Source organism: Gambusia affinis, linkage group LG15, assembly GCF_019740435.1.
Source record: "Gambusia affinis linkage group LG15, SWU_Gaff_1.0, whole genome shotgun sequence".
Taxonomy (NCBI): Eukaryota; Metazoa; Chordata; class Actinopteri; order Cyprinodontiformes; family Poeciliidae; genus Gambusia; species Gambusia affinis.
Genome location: NC_057882.1, coordinates 26,262,622 through 26,286,200, shown reverse-complemented (window position 1 = coordinate 26,286,200; position 23,579 = coordinate 26,262,622). Strand labels below are relative to the sequence as shown.

Sequence of the window (23,579 nt, the reverse complement as noted above, 5' to 3'; positions counted from 1 at the left end):
CGGATCGGAAGTGAAAAAGTTGCATTGAGACGCCTAATAATTGTATCTACACTGTAAAAACAAAATCCTACCAAATATTTTAAATTTTGATTCTGCTGTAAATATCTTAGTTCACTTGAAATAAGACAAATTTAACTTACATTAATTTTGCATCAACATAAAGAAGCTTGTTTTAAGTCAATGATTCCTAAATATTGATTTAAAACATACCAGTTCCACTGGTAGATTATTTCACTAATAAAATAAAACAAATATCTTGTTAAAAGTGAAAAGTCTACTAAATCAATATTAAGGGATTATTTACTTATAGAAAAGTTGCTTAAGTTATTTTTATCTTATGTCAAATGAACTGAAGTAGAAACTAAACCAAACTACTTAGGGAGGTTTTGAGGTTTTGCAGTGTAATCTGAATAGAAGCGCCACAGATTTATTCCTAATCCAAACAGAAATTAATCTTCTCAGATGATTAGAATATGTAATTTTCCTCCATGAAAGTTTCAGTCTGAGTTGTTGCACAAAGTGACTGAATGAATGCAGAGTAATTGGATGGTGTCATGTTTTATTACGGTTGTTCCCTCAGTTGACATGATAACAGCACTAGATGATTTAATGAACCAACATTTAGCCTCTGCAGCTATTTTACCCTCTAATTTATGAATCTGATGGTTATATTTGCAAACAGAAGTTTGCAGTTCAGAACCCGAGTCCAGCAGCATGAATCACTGTAATTATACGAGTCATAAGAAAATGTTGAGTCCATCCAGCTGCGTGTTTGAGCTGCAGCACCTGACGAAGCCGACATGACCGTCATTTAGGGATCAGAGGCAGCAGAGAGCTGATCTGGTTTTATTACGTTAATTCAACACACGATCATTATGAGATGAAAAATATCACAGATTCAACCAGCGAATCAGAAAACTGCAGATAAAAGTAGAAATGTAAAGAAAGTGATTTTATATGGAAGTAAAACACTGACTGATTTATCAGATGGAAGGTGTTACTGCTGACTCAGCGCTGAACCCTGAACATGTTGGAGGAATTTCCCAAAATAAAACATCATTAGAAAATGATGAGCCAGTTAAAAGGACCGTTACCCATTCTGTCAGTTTACTGGGAAAAATCATCTTTTCTGTCTCATTCCTGTGTTTTCCTCCAGCAGATAAAAACTTTCCACGAGTGAGTAAAATGAGTTTGTGGGCCGAGTGCAGTGACTGACGGCTGCAGCTCAGTGAGCGGCGGCATTGTGCCGACACGATTCTGTCATCCTGTGTGGCGCCGAGCCAGCGGCTTTCAGGGCGCGTCCTCCAGAAGAGCAGCAACTTATTGTTCAATACATTCTGCAGAGGCAACACTGAACACTGGAAGAGGAAAGAGCAACAGGAGCTTCAGTCCAGGATTTATTTATCTACTTAATGTCAGATAAATCAATAAACTTAATGTGAGAAAAGATGCAGCTGCTGCAGCACAAACATGCACACATGTGAAACTGGAAGAAAATATTACACAAAACTCAACGTTTTTCACAAAAAAATACAGTTTTCTACAGGTCAATAATTTGTAGAACCAGCTGTTGCCGTTTCCAGCAACGGCAACAGCAACATGCATTTAGCTTTGATATAGAAAAGTTACATTTATCTCAGTTTTTATCAGTAAAATGCAGCAAAGAGAATCTGAACATCAACCTTAGAACTGGGTGATGTAGAACTAGATTATGTAGAACTAGATGGTGTAGAACCGGGTGGTGTCTCCATCCTCCTGGTTCTAGTCAGAACTCCAGCAGCAGCGTTCTGGACCGTTGGGTTGTCAATCAGACCTGTGAAGACGCTGCTGCAGGAATCAAACGCCTGGATGAGTTTCCAGTCTCTGGTTCTGGAAATGTTCTGCAGCTGCTAGAAGGCCCACCGTGGAACCCAAGGGTCAGAGGTCAGAGGTCAGCCTGATGAGATCAGATCTGAGCGTCTGAAGGACAACAGGACGTCTCTTGAAGACGCTGAAGAGGATCTGATCTCAGATTTCCTCTTTCTAACTCTGCAGCATCAATTCGTCTCCTCTGAGATTCACAGCTGGGGTCATGTGACCAACACGACCCGCCATGTTGGGACGGTCAGGCAACAGCGACCCAAACACTGAGCAGTGAGTCTGTGAAATCTTCAAAGCTTGGGGAATTGTTTTATGAACTAACCCTGGTTTGAACTTTGACCCTGACCTCTGCTATTCATGCTTCATGCTAACTGAGAAACCTCTGAGTCCTTCAGGCAGCAGAACACCAGGTCTACGCTTCCTTTACCAGGTCAGGATCACTCTAAGGTCGACACAAAACATGTTCATCACATTCACTTCATTAATTCATTCTCAGATAATCAGACTTCAGTCTGAGCTGTTTCAGGGTCTCTGTCGCTTTAAATCCAGTCAAGCTGCTGGAGGCCACGCCCCCAACTCAACGTTTACACTCACCTGAAAATGGCTGCAGACAGATACACAATTATACAATCCAACATCTTTGAAAAGCATTAGTGCAGCCTCCTGCACAACCAACCAGAATGCAGCAAGTTAACAGCTAAACTCTTGTCTCCTCCAGCAGCCATTGTACAGCGGGAAACCCAGCTGATCAAACGTAGATCAGCTGGGGTTGCTAGGCAGCAGGCTGGGTTGTGGTTGCTAGGTAACAGCGCAGCGCCCTTCAATGTGACTCAACAATCTGGAGGTTTTTAAAACAGCTGATTTTCCAGACACCAAAAATTATGAAGTTATTGCCAAAACCCCGCTGGGTTTTTATTTTAATCTCTTGTTCTGTTTTTGGAAACAGTTGAGAACAAAATGGAAAAATAAAAATGTTCAAAATGTGAATTTTGCGTAAAATTAAAGGCCGGATTCAAATCCACACCACACTTTGCAGATCTCTAATCGTAAATTAAAAAGTAAAATGCATTTTTTATTTTCATGTTCTCAACTAAAATCTCAGTTTAATAGATTCATGTTTTTGGCCGTAATGAGAGGAAAACATGAAAACCTTTGAAAGGCTGTAAATTCAGAGCTGAACATCAGGCTGCAGCTCTCTGGACGCTCCGCTCTCAGCGCCGGCCGCTGCTGCCCTGCAGGCTCCGAACGGACCTCAGTCCAGGTGGATTCAGAAAGACTCGCCGTCACATCGCAGCCACTTCAGCCGTCCGGCGGTGCCGAAGGCCGGAGGCCGGACCTGGAGCAGCAGATATAGGTACGGCTGTCATCTGGCTCCGCGGCCGCTTGGAAGGAACCCAGGGAGCCTCTAATGTGCTCGTGGTTTCTGCTCTCGCTGGTGTAAATAACTCCCTGCAGTTCCCGCTCCGTGGGCCGGCCGGACATTTATGCTGAGGAGAATCATTTTTCTCATCATAAAGACAAAACAAATCACAGCGTGTAGTTTCCTCCCCTCTGCTCCTGCAGCCGCTCTGCTCTCACTATATATATATATATATATATATATATATATATATATGTGTGTGTGTGTGTGTGTGTGTGTGTGTGTGTGTGTGTGTGTGTGTGTGTGTGTGTGTGTGTGTGTGTGTGTGTGTGTGTGTGTGTGTGTGTGTGTGTGTGTGTGTGTGTGTGCCGGACTGCTGCCGGTGCAGAATTAGTAGTTGGAGCCCAAACTGGATTAAAGGGGCAGAAAGCAGGGAGCTCACTAATGGAGGCCTGACTTGGCCGGTCGGAGCTTCTGGCCATCAGCTGAGGCCAATTATGAGAAGGAGCCTCATCTGGGCCGGTCCGGCTCGGTCCGGCTCGGCAGAAAGCTCCCCTCCCCCAGAGCCACAGAGCCGCGGACTTCTGGCATCTCTGCTCTTTTTCAGTAACATGAAATGAAATACTCATCGTGTTTAAAGGAAAATGTTTCCAAACGTATGAAGCTGTAATTTTCTGTTCTGGTAAAAAGTTACATCTTAAAGTTTTACAGTCAGCTCAGCATCAATGATTACAATTAAAAAATGTCAAATTCAAAGTGACCTGAGTCTCTTTAGATCCAGAGCTTCTTCACTTTGGAGCCTTTCTAAGAGAAGTGAAGGAAATATAACAGCTGAAAACGGCTTCACGTAACTAAAGTTACTTCTAGTATACAGAACTAGAGCTGGACGGGGATCATTTACAAATTACAGGTGCAGAATATTTTACTCTTTCATTGGGAAAAAGTTTGCTGAACAAGTTTAAAAACTGTAAATTAAATGTTTCTGTTGCTAAACAATGAAGAAACGCAGTAAGACTTTCATAATCTTACTGATTATTAAAGGTGATTCGTTCTGCTTCCCAGTCAGGTTAGGACAGATCTATGGCCTAAACAAAACATGTTCACTACATTTGTAGCACCAAATCATTGTAAGATTTCAGTCTGAGCTGTTTCAGGGTCTCTGTCACTTTAAATACAGTCAAGCTGCTGCTGGCCACGCCCACAACTCAGCGTTTACAACAAAATGGCTGCAAACAGGTGGGCAATTATAAAACTGTACATCTTTGAAAAGCATTGGTGGAGCCTCCTGCACAACCAAGCAGACTGCAGCAAGTCAACAACTAAACAACAACTTTTCCAGCAGCCTTTGTACAGAGGAAAACCAGCTGGGATTGCTACACTTGTAACGGCTCGTTTTCCACACACCAAAAATCACAACAAACTTATTGCCAAAAAACAGAGGAGTGTTTTTTAATCACAGACTGAAATGGAAATAGAAAATGTCCAAAACACGAGTCTTCGTCTTTAACGGGCTGCTCTCAGTGTTTCTCTCTCACAGATTTTCACTAAATGAGAAAATACAAAATGTGGCTTTCAACACAATAAACAATCCAAACTCTGTTTGCTATGTATAAATCCAAACTTCTGTATTAAATAATGAATTAAATGTGATTAACTTTTTGAGACAGTTTGGTTTCTCTTCATTTTAATAGAACATGTCTGACAACATGAAGTAGGCTAGTAGACAATAAAAACCTGACGTAATACAATTAATAAATGCACATAAATATAATAGATCTAAAAATGTTGCAGATTTTCCGTCGTAACAGAATTCTGATCTCTTCTTTCCCATCCTGGTATCATTATCATGAAAACCAGCATTTTAACTGGCAACCAGTGAACCTTTGGCTCTTCTGTTTGAATTAGGGACAAGAAGAACATGTGTTCAGCTGAAACGATACAGATGAGCTGCATGAGCTGGAAGCCATTAAAAGCACCTGAACTCACTGGTTCTGTTGTCATGAAGGAGCGTCGGCTTGGGAAGAACAAAAGCAACATTTGTCTGATTTCTGCTCACAAGAATAAATGAAAATGTTCACAGATGAGCCGACATGCACACCAACCGATGAAACAATGAGGAAAAAAGCAAAACATTTTGTGGTCATACAAATTACAGAATTTATGTAAATATTCAGAAAGGTTCTGTCCCTAACAGACGTAACTGAAGTAAGTAAATAAGTAACTTCTGACAGAAATCCCATGTGGGGTTCCTCAGGGTTCTGTCCTGGAGTCCATGTTCAGCTATGATAATTATGCAGATGATTCTCAGGTTTTCAATCTCAGAAAAACTGGGATCTGTGGCTGGATGTCTGGTTTCCACCCGGACGTATTTAGATGTGACACGGATCTAATCAGGCTTCAGTATTACACTTACATTCATGAAGGTAAGTGTAAGTTTATTTTACTGCTAAATACTCACAGTGTTTATGAATTATTGTCTATTACCAGCCTGTTAGCCTAATGCTAATGCTAACGTTCATCTTTTACTCGTTACTGTAAACCTGCTGCTGCCGGTGCGACGCTGTTCACCTTCCCAAAATAAAGGACTGATAAAGTCAAAGTTATTTTGTGGCTCATAACTGATGGAGGGGGTGAAAACTTTTAGTTTTCATTTGGTCTTAAATTTGGGAAAGTATTAAATCTGCTTTCAGTGTTTAGATTAACAAAAGCAGAAAGTTTAAATATTTTGTACTGTAATCATAAATCCAATTTTCTCAGATTCAAATCTGGATTTGGCTTTTGAAATAATTATCTGTGACTGATGAACTCATTTAAAACCATTTCTCTCTTTTTGTGTTTCTAGAAGTAAAGATAAATTGTTGCTGCCTTTGCCAACGTTTTGGCTGGAGGGACGGGAGCGAGATTAAGGAAAACAACCATCAAGTAGATGTTGTGCCAAATGAGAAACGCTGCAACTAGTTTATCTTTTCGTTTCCAAGACATAAATAAAAAACATTTAGCTTCATAATAAATAAAACTCAAACACGTGGATCTGTTTCATAGACATTTTCCTGCCATCTTGAAGTTAAACTCTAACCTCAAAACATAAGAAATAAAAATTTCTTCTTCTTTTCAACTTAAGCAAGTTTTAAAAAATGAGTGTAAATTATCAGTTCTAAATTTCTACGATACATTTAAACATAAATGTTAAAATCTGGAAATTTTGTGTTTGAAATGTTTAAATGAACTTTGTCAAAAAATATGATTAGATAAAGTTTTGAAAATATTTTTCTGAGTTGTTCCAGTTTCATCTGCATGTGATGGAACCGGGTTGATGAATAAAATGAGAGTGAAAAGCTGCTTTATGCACAGATTTAATCCTAAAAAGACTCAAATTTTGTTTTCTAAATTCAGATTTTTCATAACCAGCAGAATAACAGTTTATAAAATTATGTTTTATGCAGTTTATCCAGAAATTATTTAGATCAGGGGTCTCAAACTCCAGTCCTGCAGGTTTTAGATGAGCCACAGGTACAAAACTCTGGAATGAAATGTCTTAATTACCTCCACCTTGTGTAGACCATTTCTCCAGAACTTAATTATTCTGTTCAGGTGCAGCAGAGGCTCATCTAAAAGCTGCAGGACCGGGGCCCTCGAGGACCGGGGCCCTCGAGGACTGCGGCCCTCCAGGACTGGAGTTTGAGACCCCTGGTTTAGAGGAATAGAAGTGAAAGTGATTGAATGCAAACGCTGAGCAGTTTCCAGATTTCTTATTTGTACGCCATTTTTCTTCCACTTTGCAGTTATGCACCACTTCATGTTGACCTATCGAAGAATCCCAGTAAATACATAAAAAAGAGGGAAAAGTTCAAGGGGTCCTTCATTTGCTCCAACCTGCGAAGCCAAAACAAAAAAATACGACTCTGTAGGAGGACGGAGTCAGGAACAAGTCGTTTCCTGCCAAGTCCCACGCAGAAAAAGTATTCACAATTTATTTTATTACCTTCTGCAAGGAGAAATGCTGCCAAAATCAAGAAGTCGGAGATAAAATGGAGTCAAATCTGCAATCTTTCCACCCAAAAATCCAGAATCAGGCATCTGAAGAAAAAAACCTCATTTTGGTCCATTTTCACACATTTTATTGATAAAAAAAAAAGAATGATGTGGAAAAACTATGATGTACTAAAAATTACACTTCAGAACAACGTCTGCAGACATTACATTGAAAGTGCAATTTTGTCAATAAATTTGGCCATTTTGACGTCCCGTTTAGAAATCCCTCCACAGTCATGAGTGGTCAGAGTAATCTGGACCTGAGGAAACAGAAGCACAAACGTTTCAGTTGCAAACGTTCAAAATGGCACTTAGTTTCTGCTGCTTTTACATAAATGCACCGAAATATTTACATTTATACACCAGAAAAACGATTATTTACTACACAGAATGAAAACCTTTTGTTCAGAAAAGGTGTTTATTTATAAAATCCCAGATTTAAGTAAACTCAACCTCCAGGTTTCTGTTTTTATTCTTTATTTCATTTTTTAAATAAAATGTTAGTGAAGCAGATATTAAAACAAACATTCCTCTGAAAACGTTGATGGAACAAAAAAATCTAAATAAGCAAAAAACATTTAAGAAAATCTTTCAAAGACCTTCAGAAACCCACTTCCTTAAGCCCAGAACCAGGACAGAACCAGGACAGATTTAGGCCCTGTTTACATGGCAACAGTTTCTGGTGGCAATGGAAGTTCTGTTGCTTTTGTTCTGTACATTTACATGAAACCACCAAATGTTTCCTCTGAAACGGTACAGAATGAAAACGGGTTCCAGTGCCTGATGGGGGAACGGTACCGGATGGGGGTACGGTACCGGATGGGGGAACGGTACCGGATGGGGGTACGGTACCGGATGGGGGAACGGTACCGGATGGGGGAACGGTACCGGATGGGGGAACGGTACCGGATTGGGAACGGCAGTACGGATGGGGAACGGTACGGATGGGGGAACGTACGGATGTGGAACGGTACCGGATGGGGAACGGTACCGGATGGGGGAACGGTACGGATGGGGAACGTACGATACGTACCGGATGTGGGAACGGTACCGGATGGGGGAACGGTACCGGATGGGGGAACGGTACCGGATGGGGGAACGGTACCGGATGGGGGAACGGTACCGGATGGGGGTACGGTACCGGATGGGGGAACGGTACCGGATGGGGGAACGGTACCGGATGGGGGAACGGTACCGGATGTGGGAACGGTGCGGATGGGGGTAGCGGATGGGGGAACGGTACCGGATGGGGGAACGGTACCGGATGGGGGAACGGTACCTGATGGGGGAACGGTACCTGATGGGGGAACGGTACCTGATGGGGAACGGTTCCCGGATGGGGAACGGTACCAGATGGGGGAACAGTACCTGATGGGGGAACGGTACCGGATGGGGAACAGTACCTGATGGGGGAACGGTACCTGATGGGGGAACGGTACCTGATGGGGGAACGGTACCTGATGGGGGAACGGTACCGGATGGGGGAACGGTACCTGATGGGGAACGGTACCGGATGGGGGAACGGTACCTGATGGGGGAACGGTACCAGATGGAGGAACGGTACCGGATGGGGGAACGGTACCTGATGGGGGAACGGTACCGGATGGGGGAACGGTACCTGATGGGGGAACGGTACCTGATGGGGGAACGGTACCTGATGGGGAACGGTACCGGATGGGGGAACGGTACCTGATGGGGGAACGGTACCTGATGGGGGAACGGTACCTGATGGGGGAACGGTACCTGATGGGGGAACGGTACCTGATGGGGAACGGTACCGGATGGGGGAACGGTACCTGATGGGGGAACGGTACCAGATGGAGGAACGGTACCTGATGGGGGAACGGTACCTGATGGGGGTACGGTACCTGATGGGGGAACGGTACCTGATGGGGAACGGTACTGGATGGGGGAACGGTACCTGATGGGGGAACGGTACCTGATGGGGGAACGGTACCTGATGGGGGAACGGTACCTGATGGGGGAATGGTACCTGATGGGGGAACGGTACCTGATGGGGGAACGGTACCTGATGGGGGATTGTGAATCGACGTGCTTTCAAGTAGAACATTTTTCTTAAATACATGCGCACTTAGTGTCAAAGAACCTAGCACCAACTAGTGGCGTGGCGAGAGCATTACACGTTTCCAATGTGTACGGTTACTGTGTAAACAAAGATTGTAATTAGAACGTCTTCATGTAAATGTTTTAACAGAAACAGGACAAAACTTCCATTGTTGTTGGATCATTGTTGTTTAAACCTTAACCCTTAAACTTCTCTTCCTTCCTTCTTGCTCCTCTCAGTTAAACATAAACACTTTTGGTTTCCATGGAAACACGAGACTCTTCTAGAAGCTGATAAAAGTATTTAAGTTCAAGTTTATGTCCAAGGTTCTGCAGGACCGAGGTCAGAGGTCGGGTATCTTCAACAAAAAGACACCATATGGAGCTCAGGCAGTGCCAGAAATAAATATGTATTTTAGTGGCTTAATTTGTGTTTTTTCACTTGAATGTGCCAAAATTTGTTGTAACTTTTATTTTATTTTTCTTACACTGGATTTCAAAAAATACACAACAATCCCTTAATATTTTTATTCTATTTCAATAAAAAAGAAATGTGGGTATTTTAAAAGGCTTTTTCCTCTTTCCATACCGATATCTGAGGTTCAGTACCAACTGATACAGAACCATTTTTTTCTTTTTTGTTTACACAGACATAAATGCACTGAACTACAAAATTATTTGATAACTTAAATACACCAACAGATTCACCATTTTGGTCAAACATGTAAAAACAACTTTAACTTGTTCAGTCAGAGCAGCCGACACCATCAGGATACTCTATAATTTTCATTATCAAGATTGATGCAGATATTGATATTGGATCGGTGCATCAATGTTTTTATAAATGGTACCAAAGCAAAATGTTTAGGTATTTTTGAATTAAACATCTAAATGTGTTTGAATTTATGGTAACAGTTTATTTGACGGGTTGTGAATAAGACACTGTCGTAAACATGATGTAACACCTGAACTCATGAATATGAATTAGTCTTCATGAATATTTATGACTGTTGTCATAAAGTGTCATTCAGTAAATCATGAAACTTTTAATACAAAGTTGACTTTATTCAAAATATCTTTCTAACAAGTTGACATTAACCAAGAAATTATGATCTGACATAAATTTGTTATAAAAGTATTACTGATTAAACTTTAGCTTTGATAACATTAAGCTACATCATTTTAAAGTTTAATCAGTAATATATATATTTGTAAAAGGTTTACATGCTGTCTGCATTGAAAAAGTCTGATTTTGTCCATCCTCATTTCCTCTGCAGTGATATTTACGTTTCTGATCGAGTCTCCAAAGTTTCAGCTTTATTTTGATACCAAGATTATTATAGAAAAACTCAACTTGATTTGTGTTTGTTAAACACACGTCAGAAAATCCTGGGGGCTTTGAGGTTTTCAGAGATTGCATGAAGGTCTGGAGGAGCTGTGGAAAAGTAAGTACACCCCTGATCGGATGAGCAACTTAAACCAGCGAGGGCGAACCTACGCAGGATTTTTCTTCACACTTCAGCGAATCATGAAAACCGAACAGAACTTCTTTATGTTCAGTATGAATTCAGAATGGATCAAGCATTTTGTTCAGGTTTGGCTCGCAGTGCCGGAGCAGAGCGCCGAGACCTGCAGCCGCTTTAATAAAGAGTGGATTAGCAGCAGCATTCCTCCTAAAGAGCCGCGCTGCGCCGCACGCTAATTCTGCCTAATGCCGAGAGATTTTCACCGACCGGCTGCGTCTCGCACTTCTCTTCCTCCGAGGAAAAATCACTGACGAGGCGGGAAGAGCTCCGGAAAATTATGCTCAACTAAAAGTAAAGAGTATTATGTAGAAAGTCTACTCTAGTACTGAGTAACTGAGCAGATTATCATTTAATATTTAAAAATTACATCATCAGACAGACCAAAATGTAAAGTCAAGTGGAACGTTTGGTATTTTAAGAACCAAAACAACAAAAATTCATTTAAGGAACAAAAAATAAAATAAAATGTTTCCAAATCAGCTGTTAAACTTTTATCAGAACTGCAGGTTTGTGTCTGGAGAGTTTCTAGTTAATACATGTTTGATTTTCATTCAGTGGGAAGAAAATCCAGAAATTTGACTCAAGTCAGAGTAAAAATACTTTAGAATAAAACTACTCAAGTACTACGTAGTAAAAATACATTTCTTCAAAAAAAGATACTCAAGTACATGGAACTAGTTACTCCCCGAGTCGTCCGTGTTTCAGGAATCCATTATTCAAAATTGGCACATTTTGTTCATTTTTCATGTAAGCTTTTTTCTATATCTTAGAAATAAATTAAAACACTCAAAAAACTAAATTAAATTAAAGTTTATTAATTGAAAAAGGACATATTTCCTAAAATGCAATAAAAGCTAAAAATAAACACAAAAACATGTGAAACAAATTACAAAAAGAAAGTTTTTCCACCTTAAATCCAAAATGCATGTTTATACAATTTGAGTGTGTTTCTCTTTTTAGCAAAGGCTTAACGATCGATCGATTACTAAATCAGATGAGTACTCCAATAATCGAGTAATCTGATTAATCGGTTCAGCCTGGATGTCTGCAAAGGTTTCAGGAGAAAAACTAAAGGATTGCTGGTGAAACTAGTTTTTATTTCCAACTTTTAGAATATTTTAGGAGTTTGGATGGAGAGATTTCTGGACCTCAAAAAAAATTAAAAATCAGTTGATTCATCTCAGAGTTTCTGGGTTTTGTAGAGAACCAAACAGAATTATTATTCTGATGCTAAACCAAAGCATTTGGCTTCTAAATGTTTTACCTTATTATAAACGTTGAACCACTCTGGATGATGGTTCATCTTCTCCGCCTGCAGAGCGACTCGAGACATGAAGCCAAACGCCTGCAGGGAAAAATAAACTTTATACTTTATAATGCCTTTTATGTTCAGAAAATACTAATAAAAAAACTGAATTATGTACTTTTTAGGGGTTTATCATCTAAAGACTGAAAAGTACATTGGAGTAATTCTACAGAAAGATCAGTTAAAGTTTTATGTTTTCACTGTTTTTGTTCATTTTGATGATTATGGATTTTATATGAAATAAAAATATAAATTCATATTTCTAGATGATCATATGACATAAAAAGGACCAGAAATCTTTGCAGTCATGTCCAGCAGACAACCTAAACACTACAGCTGACTGCAAATGTCCAAGCACATTAACAGAAAGTTCAGTGGAAGGACGACAGAGAATAGTACAGTTTCTGCTGAGCAGCAGAAAGACTTAAAACAGAAAAGGTTTTTAAAACAACCTTCTGCAAAAATCAACTTTAAATGTGCTTCAGACAAACTGAAGCACATTTCAATGTATGAACTAGGCCAACATAAAGAACAAGCATGAGGAAATTTATCTATTTTATAAATAGAAATATCCTAAAAATGTATTTTTTGTCTTCAAAAGTCATAATTGGTAAACAGAGGTTGAAATGTTTTAATCAGAGTTTAAAACTTAACTAGAGCTTGTTAAAATATCCATTTTTAATTTTGACAGTAAAAATATGAATCCCAGTTTGGAAACATTAATTTCTTTCAGTGTAGAAAGAAATTATGTAGTTATGTAGCACCAGTCACTTTTTACAGGACAAAAAGGTTCAAATTATATCAAATAATCCCAAACAAGCCAATAATAATCCTAATTTAATGACAGTCAATAAAATAATATAATATAGTTAAATCCAACCATCATATTCTAACTGGTAAAATGTTTCTGATCCAGTAGATCAGGAGTCCCCAAGGTGGGTCCCAAAGTGGGTCCCAAAGTGGGTCCCAAGGTGGGTCCCAAAGTGGGTCCCAAAGTGGGTCCCAAGGTGGGTCCCAAAGTGGGTCCCAAAGTGGGTCCCAATGTGGGTCCCAAAGTGGGTCCCAAAGTGGGTCCCAAGGTGGGTCCCAAAGTGGGTCCCAATGTGGGTCCCAAAGTGGGTCCCAAGGTGGGTCCCAATGTGGGTCCCAATGTGGGTCCCAAAGTGGGTCCCAAGGTGGGTCCCAAAGTGGGTCCCAAGGTGGGTCCCAAAGTGGGTCCCAAGGTGGGTCCCAAAGTGGGTCCCAAAGTGGGTCCCAATGTGGGTCCCAAAGTGGGTCCCAATGTGGGTCCCAAAGTGGGTCCCAAGGTGGGTCCCAAAGTGGGTCCCAAGGTGGGTCCCAAAGTGGGTCCCAAGGTGGGTCCCAATGTGGGTCCCAAAGTGGGTCCCAAAGTGGGTCCCAAAGTGGGTCCCAATGTGGGTCCCAAAGTGGGTCCCAAGGTGGGTCCCAAAGTGGGTCCCAAGGTGGGTCCCAAAGTGGGTCCCAAAGTGGGTCCCAATGTGGGTCCCAAAGTGGGTCCCAAGGTGGGTCCCAAAGTGGGTCCCAAGGTGGGTCCCAAAGTGGGTCCCAAAGTGGGTCCCAAAGTGGGTCCCAAAGTGGGTCCCAAAGTGGGTCCCAAAGTGGCCCCTGAGGGCCGACTGCATCCTGCGTGTTTTAGTCTCTCCCTGGTTTAACGCTCCTGCATCAAATGATGGCTGTTAGAAGAACATTGACCTGCTGGAAAGTTGTTTCCACCTGCAGGGAGAGAATGAAACCTGCAGGATGCCGGAGCTCCGGGAGCCGCTCTGCAGTGAATCGTTATCTGAAGCATGAGGCGACAGTGGGCTGGAAGAACGGCGCCATTCCTGTTCCTCTGGGAAATAAAGCATTCTGCTCAACAGACGAAAACATTCAGCAGCAAAACCAAAACACTTAAAAAAGAAACAATAAGATTTAAATTCTCAGCAAACCTAAAATTAATCAATCATTAAAACAGCTGTCAACTAATTTAGTAATCAATTAATCAATAACTGGAGAAAAAAGAAAAGACCATTTGCTGAGCAGAAACTGAGCCAAAACCAAACATTTTGTATTTAAAAAATAAAAAAACTGCCTGTAAATATGTACAACACTAAACTCCTGAAAAATCTCCTATTTTTTATTTTCCTATCCATTAATCAATAACTGAATCCCCAAAATGACAAACCGATCAGATTTATAGAGTGTTGATGTTCAGCTGAGATTTTCTCACGTTGAAGTTAAAAATGTGGTTTTAGCTGCAGATTCAAACAAGCTGTGTTTATGGTTTTATTTTAGGCAATAAAAATGTTTATTTTCTTATTTTAAAATGTTTATTTGCATTTTTGTAATATATTTCTAATATTATAAAGGTTTGAATTAATCATTTGTTGTTGCTCTAAATCGTTATAAGAAACCATAAAAATGAGTTTTATTCAAACTAATTAATCAGTTTCCTGTCAGAACAGAAACATCCTGAAACTTTATTTCTGCAGGTTTCTGACCAATCGTCCGACGTCTGGATGATTTCAAATGTGAGAACAGAAGGAAACCTACTGTAGCCACCGTCCTCAGGCTTCGGTATGCAGCTCTCTCCAATCACAGGTCATCCAGGGAGTGATTACCGTAATCCTAATTATCTACAAAGAGGAGAGAGAAATCCCTCGTCTTGCTCGCCCCGACCAGAGAGAGAGGGGGAAGAAACGCAGGTAGGCCTTATTTCAGAGCAATTTCCCACTGCAATCTCAATTAAGCCCCTAAATGCTTCCTCTGTGCCTAATTAAATCAACTGAAATGCCATTGTTTACGGGCCGGGCCGCGGCCCCATCCGCCACCTGACAGGACCAAACAGAATTACCTTCACAAAGGAAATTGGGTTTAGTGTTTTTAGCGTGGCAGACCAATTTTTGAGACGGCGTGTTTGGTTCCCTCGTGCTGCTATGCGTGTAACTCGATCGGCAGCTCGATCAAATTGGTTATCAAGGAAACCGTCTCCCGATCAATTTAAGTAATTGACATATTCCTGCAACTTGACCCCGAGAGGCTCCAATTAGCAGAGCGAGGCGTTCTGCTTTTCCTCAGCGCTCATTGGCTGTAATGGAGGCGGCGGAGCAGGCCGAGTCAGGTGTTGTCCAAACTTGTCTGGTGTCTCTGGGCCGATCTCAGGCTGAACTGCTGCTGGGAGCCGGGGGACAGGAAACGCTTCGGCGGTACCAGGTCGGGCTCCTGCACGCCGCCCACTTCAGAACACCAGCAGCTCTTTAGTTCTGGACTCTGACATCTCGCATTTGACTCTCCGGAACGGACGGACCGGAACTGAACCGGCTCAATAAAACAAAAAACATTACAGCCTTTCTCACGACTACTTCAGATTCAGAAGTTTTTCTGAGTAAAAACGTCCGTTTGGGTTTTCACCAGAAAGGGAAACAGTCAAATGTTTCTAAAAACTTAAAGTTTAAACTGTAAGTTTCAACTTAATTCAGTCGAGTCCAGCTGGATCGGAGGTGTGAACGCTGATCAACCTCTGACCTCTGACCTTCTAAACCTCAGTCTGGTTCACTTTGAATGTGAACGCCAAGTGGACCAGAGACCGCTCCAAAAGCAGGAAGTGTTCTACATCACAGGGCATTCTGGGTAAATCCAACCAAAGCTAACGTGCTAGCCTAGCGCTAGCAGCAGAAATGTCTCCTGGTCTTCAGCCAAAGACTAAAGAGATAAAATCTGACGCCTCCATCTTGTTTCCATCTGGTGAAGAAGGAAGTTGCTCTCAGTGTCTTCAGAGGTTTTTGTGTGGTTTCCTTCAGTGGTTGTTGGTGCAGCGCCCCCACAGGCCAGGAGGGGAACAGGTTGGTTTGACTCAGAACCACAGCAGCTGGAGAAGTTCTGGTTCCAGTAGAACCGGGTCGACCGGACCAAAAGAGGAAAACATCCTGAGGTTTCAGTGTTTACTCTGAGCTTGATCAAAGAATGGATGAAAAGTTTCAGATGTGGAAAAACTGAAACATCCCAGATAAATTTGGTTCTGCAAAGTTTTGACTTCAGGGAATGAAACGAAAATATTAAAAATCAATTTTTTTCCACTCGACTTCTTTGTGTTGTAAAACTAAAACTGAGATTTGAGCTTTTTATGCTGAACATTTTTACAAACAAGATTATTTTTATCTTAAATGCAAATGATTAAATATGTTGTCCAGTTTTGTTTTAGTTGCGGCTCTGGGTGTTTCGTTAGTGTTTTAGTCTGTATTAATGATTAATTGATGACTAAATTAGATGTCAATTATTTCTATAAAACATTTGTAGGCCTACTGAGGCACAAACTACAGGAAGTGAATTTTCTGCAAAGAAAAATATTTTAAAGTTCATGAGAAGAAAATAATCTGTAATTTCTCCCTACAGATAGAAAAAGATTAGAATTAGTTTTGAAAAAGCAGAAATGCTGTGAAAATGGAGCGTTTGTCCCTCAGGGCCAGTAAGCGTCTCAACATCCTCCACTTGGGCCCAGATGAAAATAAAAACCGCCTCCCAGCCAGCAAGTCAACAGAGGTCAAGGGCTCTCTCTCTTAAAGTGCTTTGTTTAGGCCGTTTGTATTGTTTGGGCCACTCTTGGGCAGGCGGCAGGTCAGCCGGCGAGGCGGCCGTCCCTCGGCCGACTCCAGCAGCTGCAGCTGTCAGACTCAGATAATTTGACGTGAGGTTATGCAGAGCCTCCATCCCCAATAACCAGAACCAGCCGCCTGCAGGAGGAGCCGTTTTGGAGCTATTAGAGCGTGATTGTCATACAACACTGGATGAAATAATTTGACGTCGGAGCGAGGCGCTGTTCTCGCTCTGCTTGCGGCCGCGGACTCAGTTTCAAACACATGTCTGTTATTTACAGATGGGCTTTTGGCCGCCCGGTGCGCTGCAGAGGCTTAGCGACGCATCGCCAGGCTAAGTGGCTGCAGACTGCGCCTCCTGCAGCCAGACACGTTCACACCGCGCACTCAGCCCTACGCCGCCGCATCACACACATCACCTTCGCTCTGCGGCGGCAGAACGGGAGAACGCTGCACCCATGATGAGGATCAGGACCACACCTCTGATGTTTCAGCCCAAACGAGCCTCCAGCGTCGGCCAGCTGGCTGACGGAGAGACAACGACAGCGAGACAGAAAATAGGAGCAAATCTCCACCAACTTTCTTTAAAATTAATTCCAGAGATTTTCTAGAAAAACATGGACATTTCTGAGCTCCAATAGTGGAAAATTTTAATATTTAATCTCAGGAATTTTGTAGAAAAGTTGAACATTTTCAGCTTTTGAAAAATAAAAACCTTCAAATCAAATTCAAAGGAACTTTATTGATCCCAAAGAGAAATTAAATGCAACTCATTTCTGCTTGCTGGTAGGATAAATTTCCAGTAGCAGTCTGTGTTACGGTCAATTTGAAGAAGCCTCTGACTGAAGGCGCTCTGTTTTTCTAAGAAAATGTAAAAACCTGACAGTTTTCTCTTCTATTGAAAATTCTCCACATTTCATTGAATAATATAAATAATCTGAGAATTTTGGAAACAACAAACAGAAAATAGAAATAGAAATTAAAGTACAACTTTTAAACTAACAAAAGATTGTGTCAATAAATATACAAAAGCAACAAAGATTCAGGATTTATTTTATTTTAAGCAACAAAATTTAAAACAGATTGAGACAAAACGTCCAAACAGAGCTGAAGGTCGAAGGTCATCGCTTTCTCTTTTAACCTATTGAACTAAACGGCGCCCCCTACAGGCCTAATATCAATAAAACACCAACAGGTCTCAATGTTATGTAAAAGATTAAAATAATAGAAACATGGTGGAAAAATCATTCAGTCAATGTTTGAATCTAAAAAAGATTGATTGATTCTAACAGTTCAGACTCCAAATCTACCAGATTATTCAGCAATAAGCTCCATGAAACCGTTTTAGCGCAGAAGCTAACATCTGCAGCCTTCCTCATGTTCAGCCAATCAGAGCCGAGGGGAAACAAGCTGCTCCTGGATTGGCTCCTGTCTAGACAACAGCCAATAGCGTGTCAGGAAGCGCTGCACCAAATTATTTCAGCTTCTCATTTCCTTTGAAATATTTTAGACATGCTTCATAAAGAGTAAATAAAATAGATTCATGAATAATGTAAGAAAGTTTTGCAACTAGGAAGTCTGAGGTATTAAATTTAAACTCTTCCTTTGTGTGCAGCTTCATAAAATTTAGATTAGTAATAAAGCTCCTTATTACACAAGTAATTAAATAAATTCAATATTTTTAGAAAGCTTAACAAAGCAATCATTAAACAAAGCTGTTAAACACTTTAATTATATGTTCTTTTTAATATTTATATGACTTTTATGTAAAAACAAAAATAGTTTGATTTGATTTGGCAGAAAAAACTTCATTTAGTTTTTGTTATTATGGATTTTTACATCCCCCAGTTTCCTTGTTGACTTTACAGGTTAAACTTGAAACACAGCAGACAATTTTTCAGATCCAGAGGCTTCAGCTTCAGCAGCAGCAGCTTCAGCAGCAGCAGCTTCAGCAGCAGCAGCAGCAGCTTCAGCAGCAGCAGCAGCAGCTTCAGCAGCAGCAGCAGCAGCTTCAGCAGCAGCAGCAGCAGCTTCAGCAGCAGCAGCTTCAGCAGCAGCTTCAGCAGCAGCAGCAGCTTCAGCAGCAGCTTCAGCAGCTTCAGCAGCAGCAGCAGCAGCTTCAGCAGCAGCAGCAGCAGCTTCAGCAGCAGCAGCAGCAGCAGCAGCAGCAGCAGCAGCAGCAGCTTCAGCAGCAGCTTCAGCAGCAGCAGCAGCAGCAGCTTCAGCAGCAGCAGCAGCAGCTTCAGCAGCAGCAGCAGCAGCAGCAGCAGCAGCAGCTTCAGCAGCTTCAGCAGCAGCTTCAGCAGCTTCAGCAGCAGCAGCTTCAGCAGCAGCAGCAGCAGCTTCAGCAGCAGCAGCAGCAGCAGCTTCAGCAGCTTCAGCAGCAGCAGCAGCAGCAGCAGCAGCTGTCCCACTGCTGCAGGAGCGAGTTTATGTGGGAAAATGAAGGAATGCCATTGTTGTCAACCTCAGCTAACATAACAACAGTTGAGCATGCACAGCTCACCTCCGTTTCATATGACTGTTTCTGCTTTATTCACAGAAACGTAGAGCAGATGGCCAATCTTTAAACTGTGTGTAAACAGCATCAGCGGCTGCAACTTAAAACAACAAAAACAGAAAAACATGCATGTTTCTGAGCAGAATCACATGTGGTTGCAGGGATTCTCCTCAACACCCAAACCTGGTTAAACAAGAATTTGATGTAAGAAAAATACAAGAAAAATCCCTTCTCAAATTCAGTGCCACCAACAAACATTATGACACTTTCCATTTGCAATAATCTGAGTCATTTCAGCCTAAAAATGAGCACGAATGTCGTTTTGCTTTTTTAACTGCAGCTCTGGCGCCCCCTGGTGATCACATGAGGAGGCGCTTCAAAGCAGAAAAGGGGGTTTGTTATTTCCATTATAAACTCTTGTGGGATCTGATTTCGTGGACTTGATGTCTTTAGATAAGTGGCGAATGGAAATCAGCCAGCATGTCGCTCCTCGTCAGCGCTCGTCGTTTTAAAAGCCCTTTAAGTGCAGCCATGAGAGCGAAAACACCGTGGACCGAAACACGGCCCTCAAGACAAAACAGAGAGACGCCAACAACCAAAATTGGAACAACATGAGCTCATCTTCCAGAAGGAAACAAGAGACGAGAAGAGGCAGCCATAGGCAGAGGAGAGGGACATCCACTGCAGGTTGTTAGTGGTTTGCAAACCAGATGAGACATTTTAACTAATTTCATTGTTTGTGAAAGAAATCATTCTGATCAAAACCCAAATTGCTGCCAACTGGCCGCCTGGCGAGTCTCCGCCTAATGCGGCCTGACGTGTCGGGTAAGAGGATCCGGAGGGGGAGGACGACCAAACGCGCCTCTGACTTCAAACGGCAGGAAGTGTAAAAACAGGCGCCGTTAGTGGCTGGAGCAGTTAACGGCGGATTAGGGGAAGTCCACTAAGTGGCCCTGAGATGATTTAAAAAACGATTTTAAACAGGAGGCTGATTAAAAAGAAAACAAGAAAGTTATGTTAGACTTTCTGTTTATTTTACTGCAAGAGGCATGCAGTAGGACTCCAAATATAAATCTTTTATTGTCCAACGTAGGGCTGAAACGATTAATCAATTACTGGAATAATCATCAACTAATTTAGTAATCAATTAATTAACTGGAGTATACAGATTTTTATAAAAAAAAAACATTTGCTGAAAGAACAGAACCCTCAGAGGAAATAATCACATTTTACATTTAAAGTTACAAAATTGTTTGTAAATTTGTTCCACCCAAAACTCCGAGTGTACAAATTACAGAAAACGTTTTTTATCTTAAATGCAAAATGTATATTTTGTAGTTTTGACATAACATGGGCTATGACTGTGTTCTTCTTTAAGGAAATTGTCTTTTTCTTGGTTTGTATGCTCCATTAACAATTAATCGATTACAAAATTAGTTGACGATTACTTAAATTACCGATTAATCATAATTAATTTGACCAATCGTTTCCACCCTGATGTAGACAGAAGGTGGAAACGGATTAAACTTTGTGGTTTAATGTTCAGCCTTCATGTTTTCTGCTGACAGAAATCTCTCCACGGCTCACAGGAATGCACAAATTCAGGTATGGATGACCAAAAGTGCAAAAAATATATTTTTTAAAAGCAGTAAACGAGCAAAATGACAAAGTCAAACTACCACTTTTTTTTTTTACTTTCTTAAACTTTGATAAGTACAATTTTACTTTTTACACTTCTTATGATAACTGTGTTATAGTTCCTTGTTTTGATTGTAGTTTTTGTACTTATTGGCAAAACAAGTGTAGTTAAGTCATTTTATAGCCTTTATTTGTTTTTAGCAGGACAAATTTAGGATTATGAAGAGACGACAAATGAGAAAAGCATTTTGACAAATGCATTGTTCGTACCAAATAAAACACATTTTATTACAAACAATCCCTCACAGTTAATACATTCGGCTTCTGCACTGTGATGTCGCTGTGATGGTGCATTAACTGATCAGAAAAATGTCGGTTTTTTGAATTTGCAGCCCTCTGACTCAACATTTTAGTAAAAAATTCAAATAAAAACATTCCTCAGAAGAGGCAATATGAAAACACGCATAAAGCCACAGACCTGATTAAACGTTTTAAAGTGCAGCTCCTTGAAGATGGCGTCGCGGTCCTCCACCTCCATCCAGCCTGTCGCCCGCAGCTCCATCACCAGCTGATCCCGGTCTGCCGGGCTCAGCCAATGAGAGTCTGACGACTGGACACAACAAGCCGCACTCAGTTATTAAAATCAAACATTTTTACCAACAAGTTCAGGCTCCGTTTTACTGGATTTCCTTGAGAATTCTAACTGCTGAGCAGCAAAAGCCTCGTGGCAGCAGTCAGAGTAACACTGCTCATCTTGGCATTTCCTCTGCAGTTTACAGTGCTTTTCCAAAAATGAAGAAAAAGTTCATTTATATTTATTTATATTTTTTTTCCATGTTAAGATTTATTGTTTAGGCTTTTGTGATGAGAAAATGTTTGCACAAATAATATCTGTACTATTTGCAATATTTGTTATTTGAGACTCCTTATGCACTAGCTACTATTAAATTATTCTGTAAATAAAACATAATATATGCTGCTTTGGTTAAAATTACTGCAATAAAAGGGTACATTTACAGGACTCATTTAAAATTACTTGTCTAAATAATATTTCTTTTTTATATTTTTTGTATCAATAGCATATATTTAAACCGATCTGGCTACAAGGATCATAATAAAACAATTAGGATGTGGCAGGTGTACTAAACTAAAACAAAAATAAATAGCAAGGAATTGGATTCAACCTTAATGTTAATCACATTATTAGATTGCAATAATTTGATTTCTTCATTATAGGAGAAAGCTATCGCAGTTTTCTACAGTATATGTGCATATTTAGATACAGAAGATAATGTAATTCTTTAAATTAATTAAGGCAAGTGTTCAGATTTATGATCAAAAGTGAGTCGCCTTTAATAAATTGGAAGCTGCTGCATCATGAGATGTTACTAGATATGTTTTAACACCAACCTAAAGGATGCATTAGTTTTTAAAGTGTCAGTTATTAGTATAAATGTATTGTATTATTGTCCTGTTTGATCCATTCGTGTTTTATTTTGTGGACACCTGAGTGCAGTTAGTTTAGTCTCCAGTAGGTGGAGGTGTTTCCCTGTAAATATGTACCTGTCAATTCCGTTGATCACATTTCCTAATAAAATCTGAGATACTATTTCAGATACAGTGCATTTACTTTGTCGTGCATGTTTCTCTGTATTTTATTGTTATAAACTCCTAATATTGTGATTTCAAATGTCTTTTTCACCGCGCTGTAAGTTTCTTAAATTGTGTACTTAGTTCCTTATTCCCAAACTCTTGCGCGATATTATAAAATTAACAGAAGCCCAGAGAGATTTTAAATAAATGTTACACGAACATGACAGAAAATAATAAAATAAAGCTAGAGTAATAAAAAAAATTCGTTTTCTCATCATGACACAACTAAATGCGACATACGCCGCTACTTCTACAAACTTTCCCCCATGAAGAAACACCGTCGGGATAAGAACTCTCGTCTTTTAAATACGCTAATTAGCATAAATGCTAACAGAAAACCGCGGCTCTTGCTCTCACCATTTTAGAGTAGATTCTGTGGAGTGGAGGTTTCCTTAAGCAGCTCAGCCGGCTGCAGGACCGAAAGCTGCTCGTCCTCAGGATGGACGTTAACGCAAACATGTCTATTTCACTTTATTTACCCTTTACAACCTGTTCTGCGCAGACGCGCGTTCTCCGAGGTCCTGACTCAAGTTTAACGTAGCTGTTCACCTCACTGCCTGATCAAAATCACCCGAAAGGCGTCAGCTCACACAAAAACTAGTAAAAATAAAAGTAAAAAAGTAAATGCAAACACGTAGTTTTTAAAATGATTTGTATAGAGCAATAGAAACAGTTCATTGACTTTTTTTTACTTTTACATCTGACCTTTAATTTCAGAACATTCATTCTCACAGGGGATAACTAATGGTCACCAAATAATTTTATTTATTTACACTTAAGTCAATTAATTTACTTTATTTATTCATATTTAAATTACTTATTTCATACTCGTGCTGTTATATTACTAATGGTATATATATATATTTACCGAGAACATTGTGAATGGGAGAAGCTTCTCAAAAAATAAGCAATTTTCTGGGGGGTCAATAAAGTATATTTTATTTTCTAGGTGTATTAGTAATCTATTTTAGCAACAAAACTGCCAGAAAATGAGGAGGATGTAAGGGAGGTTAAAAATATCAGTATAGTTTTCTGGGGTTATTTTTTC

The 23,579-nt window shown here is 40.5% G+C and overlaps 1 protein-coding gene across 3 annotated transcripts; it reads right to left on the bottom strand.

Annotated features, from left to right (window-relative positions):
* Positions 1-6,895: 6,895 nt before the first annotated feature.
* LOC122845266 (pterin-4-alpha-carbinolamine dehydratase 2-like) lies at positions 6,896-23,109 on the bottom strand. 3 transcript variants are annotated; one of them, XM_044141470.1, is made up of 5 exons: positions 22,889-23,083; positions 21,357-21,488; positions 12,107-12,187; positions 7,421-7,512; positions 6,906-7,297 (listed from the first exon to the last, which is right to left on the bottom strand). In XM_044141470.1, the coding sequence occupies exons 1-5, from the start codon at positions 22,988-22,990 to the stop codon at positions 7,255-7,257; spliced, it is 450 nt and encodes a 149-aa protein (XP_043997405.1). In that variant the 5' UTR covers positions 22,991-23,083; the 3' UTR covers positions 6,906-7,254. The 3 variants fall into 3 exon arrangements, with proteins under 3 accessions (XP_043997407.1, XP_043997405.1, XP_043997406.1); XM_044141472.1 differs by lacking the exon at positions 12,107-12,187 and having other exon boundaries at positions 6,896-7,297; positions 22,889-23,086; XM_044141471.1 differs by lacking the exon at positions 6,906-7,297 and having other exon boundaries at positions 7,322-7,512; positions 22,889-23,109.
* Between the last annotated feature and the right edge of the window lie 470 nt (positions 23,110-23,579).